The sequence below is a fragment of the Periplaneta americana genome, chromosome 1 (assembly GCF_040183065.1).
Source record: "Periplaneta americana isolate PAMFEO1 chromosome 1, P.americana_PAMFEO1_priV1, whole genome shotgun sequence".
Lineage (NCBI taxonomy): Eukaryota > Metazoa > Arthropoda > Insecta > Blattodea > Blattidae > Periplaneta > Periplaneta americana.
In genome coordinates, this window is record NC_091117.1 from 154065387 (window position 1) to 154080514 (window position 15128).

Genomic DNA, 15128 nt, shown 5'->3' on the forward strand with positions numbered 1-15128 from the left:
CTGTGATAGCAGTGAAGACTTCAATTTTCATGGTATAAGAAATATCCTTGGCTAACAGAGTCCTCTGAGACAATTAAGTTATATCAGGACTGGGGGTAAGCCTCTCTCTGAGCGCACTCGCGCTCACAAACAAACCGGCTGAGGACAGGTGGACAGGAACGACAAGCAACGCAGAGGTTCAGTGACGTGCCATTCACAATGAAGCAAGACATTTCGCCTACATGTGTACATAAATACATTTAATTTTCTGTTTACAACAAACGTAAATGTATGTTACACACTGCATTCCACTGATCGATTCTCATGTCCACGATGAACACAATTGTGGGAGTAGAAGGAGACCGCTATCTGAAGATCGCTCAAGCTAACGCATAAATCTCCCAGGCCTGAGTTATATTAAAAGTTTTATTAATTAGTCTCACAGAATAATATCTGTAATATTGACACTCAGTTGAGTGCGTCCCGTGTATAATGGCAGTTGACTTGGACATAAAAAAATGTCAACGTTTGTGCCTAACTTGAGGTCCGGCCACAAAGGGAAACACTGAAAAAGGCAGGTTCGGTCCGGTGCTGTGGATTGAATTCGGCGTAGCTCAGTGGTCAGAGTGCTTGGTACGTAGAAGCAAGAGACCGGGTTCGATCCCCGGCGCCGGAGCGAATATTTCTCCTCAAATATTAACTGAGTTATATTGTTATACCTGTATTCTGTTTTGGGGGTGAAAAAGAATGGTCATCATCTTCTTGGTGTATGTGTCACAAAAATGTTGAGAGAAAAGCCGAGGAACATCTGTTGTATAAAAATGTATAAGGTAAGCAGTTTTTTTCAGTCAACATTTATACCTTAGCTTCGCCACTGGAGATTATAAAGATAAGACAATATGTATGACCTATTTCAACTTACGTATGCTGTAAAGACAAGAGTTGATACAAGTAAAATAAATCAGACTTAGAGACAAATGAAATTAACACCTTCCGGAGAAAAAACTAAGATAAAGAGAATTAAGAGCAAAAATATTAATAACAGTCAAACATCATGTTAGTAGATGTAATCAGACGAAGGGAAGACTGAAATAGTCATACATCTGAATAGACGAAAATAAAATTGTTACGATTGTCAGAGATAATCGTCCTTGTAGAAAGAGAAGCCCTGGAACACTCCACAAGCGATGATCCGACTCGCAATCTATGGAAACAGGCTGATAAGACTACAACAACCAAGAAGAAATACTTGATTTGTTATCTGGTTTCTTTTGTCTCTTAGACATGGTTGTCACAGCAACCCAGTGATCGCGTTGCCAACTTATGTGAGCATAATTATTACAGGCAAGCGACGGTACAGCGTGAAGTTGTGGAAGACCTTCACGGACTGTTTCAACTGTTTGCCTGTTGCTGCCACCATCGAGGACAAGATCTTCTGCTGTCATGGTGGCCTGAGTCCCGATCTTGCTGCCATGGACAATATCAAGCGCATCCCGCGACCCACGGACGTGCCTGATACAGGTCTGCTGTGCGACCTCCTTTGGTCAGATCCTGATAAGGTCAGCATACATCATAACCTTATTCAAGGCATTTTTACAACAAAACCATAGTAGTATCGCAGTCTAATATATACAGTCACGAAGCTCAATACATGGTAAATATGCATCCATACATAGTTGCTAACCACTAGGATCGCTAATATCGCCTCATTACAGACAATACGAAATAGTATCGGCACAGCCTATTGTTCCTAGCAACCTCACAACTCAAGCTTCATGACTGTATATACTAGACCGTGGTAGTATTCATTCTTATCATCTTCATCATCATAGCATTTCTTCGTCTTCTCCCATTCGTTCTATTTTATTTTCGTTCGTTTGCTCTTCTCCTTTATTTCTGTTCTTTTCTCTTTTATTTTATATTTTCTCGTTTCAGGTGCATTTCTACTTGTTCTCTTCTTACTGTTTCTAATTTTTCTACTATTTCATCCACAGAAATTAGGCAAACAATCAAGGGCAGGTATAAATTTGCATCAATTGAAGAGTTTAATTTCTTTTAAACTCCAAGGCCCGGTTTCATCAATACGGGTTAAAACTTAACTTCGTGTTATACAGTTTTAACTCTAGACTTCACTAAAATTCTGTTTCATCAACAGAAGTTAGTTTTAACACGGGGTTAAGCTTGGGGTTAAGTTAACACCTATTTCAGTTGGAGTAAATGTTTAACTCGGGAATGAAACAAAATGACTACTGTAAATCATATTTTTTGACGCAGAATTAGATATGTTAAATGGTGTTCCTAACATAGAGAGACCTCTGAGAAATTATTTTCAAAATCTACCTGGAGAACAATTTGTAAATAGATAGTAGTGTTGAAAGCCGTGGTCAGTAAGACTGTCGAAACTCACGAGAGGTTAGAATACACAACGGAGAGAAACAGGCCTCTCTCTCTCTCTCCTAAGATGCAGGTATTATTAACATTAAAATATTATGCTACAGGATCTTTTCATATAATAATAATAATAATAGTAATTTATTTATTTAATCTGGCAGAGCTAAGGCCAGTAGGCCTTCTCTTCCGCCCAGCCAGACTCTAATATAGGATAATTATTGGAGACAATGTTGGAGTTTCAAAAGCTATTGTTAGTAGAATTGTCTCTAAAGTGTCTGCAGCTATAGTATCAAAGGTATGTAAAGTTTCCATCCATTGAATAACGTCAACATGTTACTGATCATGACTTCTTTCAAACGTACCATTTTCTTAGCGCAGACTTGCAGAAGTGGGCGCCAATTGTGGCGTACGTCATACGGCGGATTACGTCACTCATTCCCTCCTTCCACCCCCGCGTCATTGACTTGGTATGGGAGGGGATTTGTATTCGGTATCTGTGTTATGTGATTGCGTACGGGTCACAGATGTCATTCAACGCCGGTGGACTATGGACGGGGAACCAACGCTTTCCCCATGCTTTCAACCCTCTCTCGCCAGTTCTGCATCCCTGTCCTAGCATTTTAGTTGTTTGCTGGTTCTGACGGTAATGTGGGCAACGCTATCGAATTCTTCTGCAATCCTTTCCTACGCCTCATCTTTTTCCTTTATTTTTAATCCATCTTTCTTCTTGAGCTCTATGATATATTTATATTTAGTTGCTAATTCAATTACCAAAGATTTTTCTATCGCCAAAAAATTTGAGCTTCTGTTTCTCTTCCTAACCTCTTTCATTTTCTTGGTCACTGTAATGGATGGGGTTGTGAAAGAAAATAGAAGAGACGTCCAACTAGGTGCGTTCATAAAACAAGTTCTCGATCAGGCTTCTAGATTAGTACTTTTTCTGTTTCCCTCGAGGTTTATAGTCTTGTTAGCTCTCTGCCAAAAAGGCTTGGTGAAACGCGTTAGTTGCAAGAACGAGTTAAAATTTTAACCTGAAGTTGATATATATATATATATATATATATATATATATATATATTTAACCCCTATTGACGAAACCGGGCATGAAGTGCCTAGTACTGTTCAAGATATTGACTCCATTGAATTTAGGATATTAGAGCAGAATGCATGCGAAGTTTACCATTTCCATAACATCGATGACGCGCGTGATTTGTAGGTATCTCCTCAGGTAAATATAGTCTGGCAATATGTCTGTCGCCATGTTTTATTTTTTTCTTTGTACGGAGGAGGCACCCAAAGATTAGCACCGCCAACTCGAATGGGCTTATTGTGCCTTAACACAATCCTGTACTTAGGAAGGTTTGTGTGAGTCCAAATGGCTGCTTTCTTTGTAGATATTATGACTCAGCTACTGTCTGTGTGGTGCCATCTGTCGATTCAGCCATATAGGATTAAGTTCCGATGAATTTCTACTAGAGTGTCCATTCATCTCCCCCCAATCGTATTACGTCTCCTCGCACTGACGCCAACTGCAAGTCACGTCAGTCACAATACTATATCCCACCGCACATTCTATTGTAATTATGATGATGGATATTTAAATTGAGAGTTACTGTGGAATTATGGAGGGAACTGCAGAACCTTGAGAAAAATCCTCAGAAACCTTGGCTTTATCCAATACAAATATGACTTCGCCATCGAAGCGGCTCCGTATTCATCGTAAGTCAGTGTTCTTCCAGCAGAGCTTTCAAGGTGGCATAATGATATCGATTTATTGAAACAGCTTGTCAACTTTCACTGGTTTAATTTACTCCATGGCTGATGCTTCACTTCAAGCCCTTCTGGATATTAAAGGAGACCTTACAGTACTTCCACTTCAGCACTTGTTGGAAGGCACAAAATACAAAAATGAAGCCTCATTAAATGTTTGTAGTGAGAGTAGACCTACATATATTCGATCAGTTTATTCTTTGCTGTATTCAATAATCGATTTCCGCTTACTGTTGCGTATTATAGTTCACATAATAGGGTGATTTGTTGGGAGTGTAGAATTCAATGCTTTGGTTCCCTCTGGTCCATCATAGAATCTGCGCTGCAGATATTTTTTTTTTATTTTTTTTTTTTCATTTACCTTTCTTTTTCTTTGTCCTAGTAGAAGTTTTTAAGATAAGTGGCCACGACCAATTATCTTTTCAGACACCTGATTTTTAAAGCTTCCAATGCGATTTTCCCAGGTTATTTCGATGGAGCATTGTATAATGGGTAGAATTTTGATACTTGATAGTAGCATGACTGTTTTCAGAGACAGTTTCGTGATATATTCTATGTAGTAATATCCGTCTTATTGCGGATGTTAAACAGTCTCTTGTGTATAAGGGAGTGAACTTCTTGAAGTTCGTAGCATTTATCCAGGTTATTGAAGGAGTTTACTTTTTCTACTGTCTTAATGTTGAGGAATAATTTGTGTCCATTTACAATTTTTTTAACCCTTCCTGAAAATTATACTAATAACGCCAAATTCTTTAAATAAAAAGGTAAACAAATTATTAAAGGACTAGAAAATATAATTCAACTAAGAAGACTACCATCTATGATAGCCATGAATAATAAACCTAATATACCTTTAATTATACTTATTCTAACCTCATACACATTAATTATATTAAAACGATTTCTGGTAACATGGAATGTGAAGTTCAAGGCCAATAAGAGACGACTGCAAGAAAATCTGAGAACTTAGAAGGATTGAAAAGTAGAGGGTGCAAAAAAGATATATATATTAGGTGTTCATGACCATTTTGAATAAAAATCTTCAATTATTGAGCAATCTTTTTCAAACTTTTACTGATTCATTGATGGACCAAAGCTAAATGTTTGAGAGGCAAAATAAAATATATATATTTGGGGAGTAGGACAAAAATTATTTTACAAAATAAATTTACATTGTTTTAATTATAATTTCTTAATGAATAATTTTAAACTGATTTTCTTTGATTCAGAATATTCCTAAATATGTGATGAATGTTTGGAATCTCAGAAATTTATGTAATATACATCTTTAAATGTGATTTTATTTCTTTTAGTAGGGGTGATTTTTTTTCAATATTTTATTTATTTCACAAAATTTTTGGTTATGCAGTTTTCTAAATTTTCTTTGATTCAGAACACAGATTATATAATTTCCTTTAATTTGACGTATGACACAGTATTAAGATGCTGTTTGATGGATGTTATTATTTTCAGAAATTAAACAAATGTATAAAACTCAATAAATGAAAAAACGAGAAACAAACTTTGAATACACAAAGGACATTGCCACCTAGAGGAAGAAATAGAACATTATAGTATGAGAAATATTTCTTCCAAACAAATAGCGACAAATTTAACTTATTTGTTACAGAAGAAACCAGAAAATGACGGTCGTGCACTTGCAGAAAGTAATTTCCGGTTGAAGGAATGACTGCTTCCAGTTAGAAAAATGCTAATAATGGGCAATTGAAGCAAGATATCGTGTATAAACTATATATATTTGTAAAGTAGAAGTAACAAGGAATAAGAAAATACCAAAACTGAAAACTCAAAATTTTGACCAAAACATTCATTTTTATAGGATTATGAATAGCTTTTTGTAGCGAAGATAAAATATTCATCTGATACGCTCAGAAAGAAAAAGAACATACAATTAAGTTGTATGAATATTATAATGATTTAGTACACATGGAATGGACGAAGAAAATGAAAATGGCATGAAAGATAACAAAATGGTGCAAGAAGCAGATCAAGGCACATTTCGGATTGTTACACCAAAAGTGTATTGATAAGTTACTGAACTGAAAGTCATGGTGTGTGGATCCTGTGCCGTGATTGTATTTGTTGTTCACCTACTTTATTCTCAGAAAGGCAATTAATAACAGCTGCTAATTAAAGACTTCTTACTTAAAGGAACTATGCTTTCATTAACACGGTGTGCTGTATCCCACAATTAACTATAATGATGGCGAGTTTACGAGATTTCAATCTTGCGGTTGCGTAGATTTTAGTACGCGTACAATTCAACCATAGGAGGCATACACCAATTAGACAAACAATAATTGGTCATAGATGTAGCTTTCCTAATAACAAAATACGTTAAATTGATCATCTCTGCCCATTACACATTCTACTGAGTTATTACTGTTACAACAAACAAGAATAAATTTAACATATTCTTGCAGAGAAAGACTTTTCTCGAAGTAAAATAATCTATAGTGAAGATCACGTAAGAGCAGTTCCTAAAAGGCTAATTTGGCCGTCTTTTCAGTGTTGCCAACTAATACTATGGGTAGATATCACCAAAAGAGGAATCACAATGCCATGTACTATAATAATAATAACAATAATAATAATAATGATAATAATAATAATAATAATAATAAAGTACTAACAATAACGATGTCTTGTTTATTTACCACATCTCATCTTTATGTTGGGGAGGTGTTTTTTAAAAGGTTCAATAATTTGTGAAAGAGTATATTTTTCTTCTGGACTTCTCGCACATTATGTCAGTAGTTAGGACAATTAGTGTATGATCTAATATTAAAATGTATTTTGTCTGACAACATGAAATTCATTGCTTTGATTAAATAGTTTACGATTCACAAGACCTAACCTAAAAATGTATTTTGTTTCATCATGTGAAATGATTAGGACGAGTTCTGAAAACGAATGCCACTTTTAAATGTATGCTTAAGAATGTTTACTCCATTATTGTAATAAAAGTCTAAACACGAAAGAAATTAATTAAAATGTGAAATGGTGTTTTTATCTATTACCTAAGGGCATGTATCACACGAAATATGTTATATATATTTACACTTAGCCTGCCTGACTATAATCTTGAAATTGTAACCACAACACAAAGCAACACATAAAATATCTATTATGTATTAATATTATTACTGATTTTAATTAATTATTAGAATGTTCAAATTTTATTAACTTCCAATAATCGGCTCAGAAATCTAGAACAATTTGAATTTTCAGAATATAAACTACCGACAACTTGTGTCACTGCTTCCAACATAACAGTTATAAAATCACTACCAGTTGTAGTATTTCTCAGTACCGAAATTCGAAACGAAGTTGGCAAAAGAAAATTCAACCTGCAAACTAGAAAATCACCACAATCCACTAGCATATGTAGTAATGGGGGAAAAATGGTTAGGTTTCACCCTTAGGGTATTAAGTAAGCTGATCCGAACTATAGGTAGGGTTGCCATACTTCCGTATTTTAAGACCTGTGTTCCTGTCCATATATAAATAAAAAAGTGACGAAATGTTCGTATTTTATGGATAAGGAGAATAATATTTAGTTACAATCACCAACGGTAATAGCCATTTGTTGTAAAGATACATCAGAGATTAGAACACTGTAGTCACGTAATATTACAAAGCTCATTTTCAGGAGAAAATATAAATTCATCCCTCAGACAGCTAATCAGCAACTGGCAATAATAGTCTATTAACACACCGATCACTTAAGGTGAAAGGAAAGAAGAGATTTAGAGGAAAATATTCTGAACTTTTATGACCATTGACTGCATTTGATATCTCGAACAGTGTAAGGGGAGTTATGAGCGGCTTCCTAGATTAAAGTACAGGGAATATATTTTAACTGTCCCGGAGAGTTGAAATTTCACGTTCGCGGCCGTTGAGCAACTGTCTCCCGCTATACATGCACCCGCTGTTTGCCTGGCAGGCAAGCAATGTACAGTAAGGTCCGAAAGTCTTGTCATCCCCCCCCTTGTTTGTATGTTGATGTGCATCCATTTTAAACATGTCATAGCAGATGTCTGACAATGGTTGATACTTCACGTTCCAGCTTGTTTAGTGATCCAGAACATCAGTATGGGCACCATCATTGTCGCGGCACAAAATAATGAGCGCCATGTCTTGTGTGAAATTTTCCGCAGCAAAGGCGGTGTGATTACCCTGAATGCCTCCCAACAGCTTGCTTCAAATCTTCAATTGTCTGGTATCGATGTTTCGAAACATGCTGCTTAATTATTCCCCACATGGAAATCATTCGTATTATTTTCGAACCAAATTTTCAATTAATTCATTAAATAAAGAGATTGTTTCGTTAAAACTTTACCGGCTTTTGAGAAACCCCGTAAGTCAAACATTTTAAAGCATGAATATTGAGGCATATTCTATTTAAAAATATTATTTTGCATACAGAAACATCTGTTATGTTTTTATCAATATATCCCATTTCAAATATTTCAATTCTTAACTCATACATTTCTTTTAAACAATTTTTTGTGTTTCCCCAAAACTTTGTATTTCGTGACTTAAGGAGTTTCTCGAAAAACTGATTCAATTGTGTTTAGTTTAATATTTATTTATAGTGTTTATTTACATAGTTGTTATTAAGGACATACCCTTCTTGCTAGTTTTCTTATTCCTTTCTTTGTTATTTATTTTGTTATTTATATAAATTGAGGGAAAGAAGACAGAGGACGGACAGTGGAAAGTTTTCTTTTCTCAATCGTATTATCAGGGACTGGAATCTCTACCTGCAGACTTACTAAAGGCTTTACCTATAACCAAAAATGTATTTAAAAATAGGCTAAGGATTTTACTAATAGAGGGTAGTATATTATACACACTATTTAAAAAGTGTAATTGATATTTTGTTACTTGAAATGTTGTATCGGTGAGGAAGTGTGTTGTGTCAGTGAAGTGTGAAGTGTGTAGTGTCAGTGAAGTCTATTGTGTAAGTGAAGTGTGTTTGCGTCAGTGAAGTTCTATAGTTCATAGTGGCTGTGCAAAGTATTTGAACAGTGAAATGGTTTTGAAGTGTTAGTGAAATCAGGAGAGAATCAGAGCAATGAGTGAGTTGACAGCGGAATAAGTGTAGTGCCAAAAGGTACTTGTGTAGGTATGAACCTATCACACTCGTGGGTCTTAGTTCGAACTTAGGGTTAAGATACAAGTTAGATTTACTTTAAATGTTATTTTAAGTGATCGTGCTTCATTTAATTTAGGATGCTCCTTGTTATAATAATAATAATAATAATAATAATAATAATAATAATAATAATAATAATAATTATTATTATTATTATTATTATTATTATTTATCATTATTATTAATTATTAATGTTTTTATTAGTTGTGTTTATTATTAATTATCATTATTGAGTGTAATTAGTTACCACTGCCACCGGGTATACACCCATTTGCAGTGTGAATAAATACATACACATACACTCTTCCTTCATTTAATGAAATTTTGCTACCTGTTATTATTCATTTACAGTGTTCAGTAACTTACTCGTATTTCGGCTAATTCTTTATTTCCCACCTAAGTTTCTATAGTCGAATTATGTTCGATAATAGCTAACCTAAAATGTGGACGAAATAACATTAAATATGGCAAGAGAATTAACAATAGACAAATGTTATATTTAATGAAGACTTCATGATAGAAACGTTCCCGAATACGAATGGGCCTAATGAGTATCCATATTTCTTCTTCTAACTTCACCGGCTGAATTCCACTTAAGCATACATACATACTGACATGTTATTTCAACACAAGAGGACTAATGTTTTTCCTCTGCTGCAGTTATCTTTAATAAGTTATCTGCCTCTGAAATCAAACTTCAATTAAATTAAGAACGACTTTTGCTATCAGAAATATGATCAAAAGCTTCCTCCATCAATTCCATTGATCAATCTGACGATCTGGGTGTGTCAGTTACTTTAAAGTGTTAAGAATCAATCACAAATCTTGAGTAATCAACTGTATGTACATTTCCGTCCTTCAATAATATGTCAGTGATATGCTATGGAGTTCATATGAAACACTACATGCCGTGCACATTTTAATTTTGTTGACCTTACCACCATGTTGCCCTTCAGGTTACAAAGTACACCAAATTCAATAAATAAATTATTAATTAATCAGTACGTGTCTAAGCTATGGTAATCGAGTTGCAACACACACGCACTCACCACGCACGCATATATCCTTCTGCTATATGAATACAATATTTTTACGATTTAAACAATTTATTTATGTTTCTTTTTACAAATTCAAAATGGTGGCAGTTCACTGTGCAGTGTTGAAGCTTTTCCCTCATAATTCACTTGTTAACTTTTTCATGTTCTCTCTCTTTTATTTTATTACTGAAACTCATGTTTACAATATCAGGCTGTCTCAACTACATTCCTTAATAAATAATATCTTCTTTTATTTTGTGTTAGAAGAAAGTACTGATACATGACCATTTTTTTAAAGAATTTATTTTTATCAGGCAATTTATCAAAGGTAGAGAAGTGATCTTGCATCATATTGTAGATATAACATGCATAAATATATACAAAAAAACTTCATCGTAGAATGTTGGATAGTTTTTTAGTTATGTGGGAAATGCTTCATCACTGTACAGTGAAATGAATTAAAAAAATAAATAAATAAATAAATAAATAAATAAATAAATAAATAAATAAATAAATAAAATAAATAAATAAATAAAGAAATAATTTTTTTAAGTCGTAAAAATATGTTTTCATATAGCAGAAGCCAGTGTTTTACACATACCAATTTCCATTATTGAACAAGATACAGTAAAGGAGGGAAAAAATGTTAAATATTTAAAAAAAATGTTACTGTAAGCTGTACCTAACCCATTAAGCTGCCTTTCAGGCGAGGTTTGTTACCTCGAGACGATACTACTTTCTAGTATTTGATGATCAGAATTCGGTGATACCCATTTCAACGGCTTGCAAGTTTTGGAAATTTCATCCACGCAGGAAGTAGACCATAGATACTCTGTACGTATAACAGTTCAATCCCTCGCAAGATTTGTACATCCTTGTTCACACGGGTAACTGGTTGTTATAAATTGTTTGGTGGCTGCCCATTTAATTAATAGTTGTAATCATACACACTGCCCTGATTCAAGGCCTTTCTGTGACCTTCTAAGGTTGTGTGAGGATCTGCAATAGAGCGGAGCTACTTTCAGTTCCAACCCGTCCGACAGGATGCGGTAATTATTGTGTGTTGTGATGAGTTTTTTTTTTCCTCATTGTCAGGATACCAAATGTTGGGGCAACAGCGATCGAGGCGTTTCTTTCAAATTTGGACAAGAGATAGTGACTAGCTTCCTGAAACAGCACGACTTCGACCTCGTCTGCAGGGCGCATCAGGTATGTTTTCTTCATACCTACCTTTCACATAGGGAAATTAATATGTTGCTACTAGAGATGAACAACGATCGAGAAAGCAAGACTAACAGCGCCCGCAAAGCCGAAAACCCGCACGACAATGTTCTATACGTCGCGTCGTTGACGTAAAGACTGCTTGTGAGTGTTTCGAGACGTCGAGATTGATCACTCCCGAAGTCCCGAACGTCAAGCAGCCTTGAATCGCCACAGCTGTTTATACCAGACTGAACTTTTTTCTGCTTTGACAACTGTTATATATGCATAAACAATCAAGTAGCCTATTTCAAACATCATCTCTACTTTTCAGTGTATAATAATCCGTTCCCCAGTCTTTATTTAATTACTACGCCCTTATTAAAAGGCTAGGAATTTTCTTTTCATATGTTCGAGATCAAGTGTGCAATCTCAAGTAAAAAGATATTAACGTTATGTTTTATGTTTCTTAGAAATGCAAATTTATTTGAGAATTGTTTTTTTCTTCTATTCATAGGCTATAACCATAGGTAATATCATATAATAGAACCAGAACATTTTGATAACTAAGATACTGTTCTGTTTTGTCTTTTTGTCTCATTTAAACATTTATAATGTTATTTATTTCAATGATGTATGTTATTATAAGTTACGAAATCTTTCCACGCCGACAAAATGCTAATGCGAGAATGATGAGCGAGACTTGAAGCGCACGAGAATGACGAGACGAGACTCGAAAGACAAATGCAGCGAACACAGCGAGCGAGAGCGGCAGTTAGTTTTGTTCATCTCTAATTATTGCTACCTACCTATCCAATTCTATTCTGGCCAAATTTATTTCAGACGCTGTCTGATAGACCTTCTCAACAATGTCTACGTGGAAGGACAGATTTTTAACAACCTTTGTCCTCCTCAGGGTCTAGTGGTTACATACTAACCTTTGGACCGAGGTTCGCGGACTCAGAATCAGTCGAAGGCGATGGAATTCAAAGGATGATAATGTCTTTAGCATGACTTCCATCGGGAGAGAAATAAAGCTGTGGGCTCGCGTCGTAGATTTATGGCACGTAAAATAATGTGTCCTGGCAAACTTTGTCGTTGAATTTCGAAGCTGAGAAAGTTATGGAATTCAAAGTTCGTTAAATAAACTTCTACCGCGTTTATACTCCTTTATTTGCGATATGGAATACTAGGTTTTACATACAAATAAAAAAATTCACAAAACATATTAAACAAAATCTCTCAACTATCTATACATTTTTATAATATTGCCAAATTAATTTGGCAAACATAGTCTTATTCCCCACCATATTTGTTACGCGTTGCCATAACATATTTTAAGAAAGAATAAGGGTACGCCACGTCTATGCTATAAATTGTGAAATAATAGTTCGTACGTTTTTAATATAAGAAGGAGCATCTTCTGCAGACCTCTGGAGAAAGAACTGAGGAAGAGACTAGTGAAGTGCTTTGTGTGGAGTGCAGCGTTGTATGGGACAGAAACATGGACATTACGACGAGGTGAAGAGAAACGAATAGAAGCATTTAAAATGTGGATATGGAGTAGGGTGGAGGGTGTGAAATGGACAGACAGAATAAGAGACGAAGCTGTGTTGGAAAGAGTGGGTGAAGAAAGAATGATTCTGAAACTTATCAGAAAGAGGAAAAGGAATTGGCTGGGTCACTGGTTGAGAAGAAACTGCCTGCTGAAGGATGCACTGGAAGGAATGGTGAAAGGAGGAAGAGTTCATGGCAGAAGATAATATCAGATGATAGACGACATTAAGATATATGGATCATATGCGGAGAGTAAGAGAATGGCAGAAAGTAGGAAAGACTGGAGAATGCTGGTTTCGCAGTGAAAGACCTGCTCTTGGACAGAACACTATGAATGAACCCGAGGAAAAAATGAAAGTAAAGAACTCATTTTTCGTTTCGGCTTCGAGTACTTGGGTCAGTGTTTATATATTTTACATTAAGGGCGGTTCTTATTTGGAATAAAGTGGATAAACTATACCACTCCACTACCGCTAACACAACTCCAACTACCGCTATCGCCGCTGCTACTACTATTAGCACAATCAGCAACCCTTACAACTACCCTAAGCTGCAAGTTTGATACCTAAATCTGAGAAATGGGGATAGACTGAATTATGAAACACTGTGGAGAGTTCTATATCTTAAAAGTGAAGGTATTAATTTAGTTCAATTAATTTTAACCAAAATATATGAAGTTTTGTTTAGACATTTTGCAATGTGAGATAAATATAGGCCTACAGGTGATTTAACAAAATTGAAACATTTTTGCGAAAGAATTATACTTGGTATATATAGGCCTATATATAGGATTTAAAAGACCTAACAAAAATTTATTGTGTGGTAATTATTTACAAAAAAAAAAAAAAAAAAAAAAAAAAAAAAAAAAAAAAAAAAAACTGAATTGAGACATCTGTGATTGCTTGAAATGAAAAGTTGTGAATCTTGACACTTTTCCCAGTAATATGTTTACATACGAGAAGTACAAAATGCGTGCTTCCAGTGATTTGTTTACACATGAGCAGTTTGTTCTGTATAAAAGTACATGCTTTCGAATTTGAATCTTAACAGTTAAACACAAGTCAAGGCAACGTAAAGCAATAACCCATTTGGCTGTTGTGAAACAGAACAAATTTATTCCTGATTAGTACGTCTAACACCAAAGCATAGGGCGGTTCACATTTCTGTGATGGCTAAATGATCAGACCTTCAGACTTTTGCGCAGACGGTCCGGGTTCGAATTCCGGTCAGGCCTGAGATTTTTCATTGAAAAATTCATAGTGACATCTGTGGCGGACAAGGTCGCAGTTGGAGTTTTTCTCGGGGTTCTCCATTTTCCCCATATTAGGCATCTATATCATTCTGTCAACATTTCTCCATTTCGTCATCATTCCAAAGCATTCCCTGAACGCCGGCTGTTGAGATACGGAAGGGGCTGGCCTAGGAACGAAGGGGGTACGTAGCGAACCTTAGTGTAGTCAGCCGGTGTGGGTTTGGAATGCGCCTAGCTTGAGGGTTGCCGCAATAGATCGTAAAAGGTCACAGTGCTGGGTCATAGTATCCCTTCCAGAAAATTCCATTCCATTGGGTTGTCCAATATTTTACGAAATTAGGACATATAAAATCCTAGCCCAAGGTACAATATTATTATTATTATTATTATTATTATTATTATTATTATTATTATTATTATTATCATCATCGTATCATCTGTACAGAAATGATAAAACTATTTTGTTACTAGAAATACCACACTGATTAAATCTCTTAATCACAAAATGAAAAAAGTATTATAAATATGTTTACCATATTTAATGAGATATGCATCTGCTTTTTTTAAATAAGTTTAAAAAATCTGGTCCATAATTGCATCAGAGTATTCTAAAGCCTTGGTTTTTCTGAACCGACGCATGCGACGTGCACAAATCCGGACTACACGACAGATAGTGAGTGGTTTCTATAACTGCGAAGTGCGCAGACCTCGCATCTCGCAGTTATAGAAACCACTCACTATCTCTCGTGTAGTCCGGATT

At 35.2% G+C, this 15128-nt stretch overlaps 1 protein-coding gene across 6 annotated transcripts in view; it reads left to right on the forward strand.

Annotated features, from left to right (window-relative positions):
* The window catches only part of LOC138702312 (serine/threonine-protein phosphatase alpha-2 isoform-like), a 54205-nt gene that overhangs the window by 26316 nt on the left and 12761 nt on the right, over positions 1 to 15128 (forward strand). For 5 of the 6 annotated variants that reach the window (XM_069829906.1, XM_069829918.1, XM_069829919.1 and 2 more), the window contains 2 exons: positions 1324 to 1538; positions 11455 to 11568. In XM_069829906.1, the coding sequence (XP_069686007.1) occupies positions 1324 to 1538; positions 11455 to 11568 (329 nt within the window). The remainder of the gene's footprint in view (positions 1 to 1323; positions 1539 to 11454; positions 11569 to 15128) is intronic. The other variant, XM_069829911.1, reaches the window with a different exon arrangement.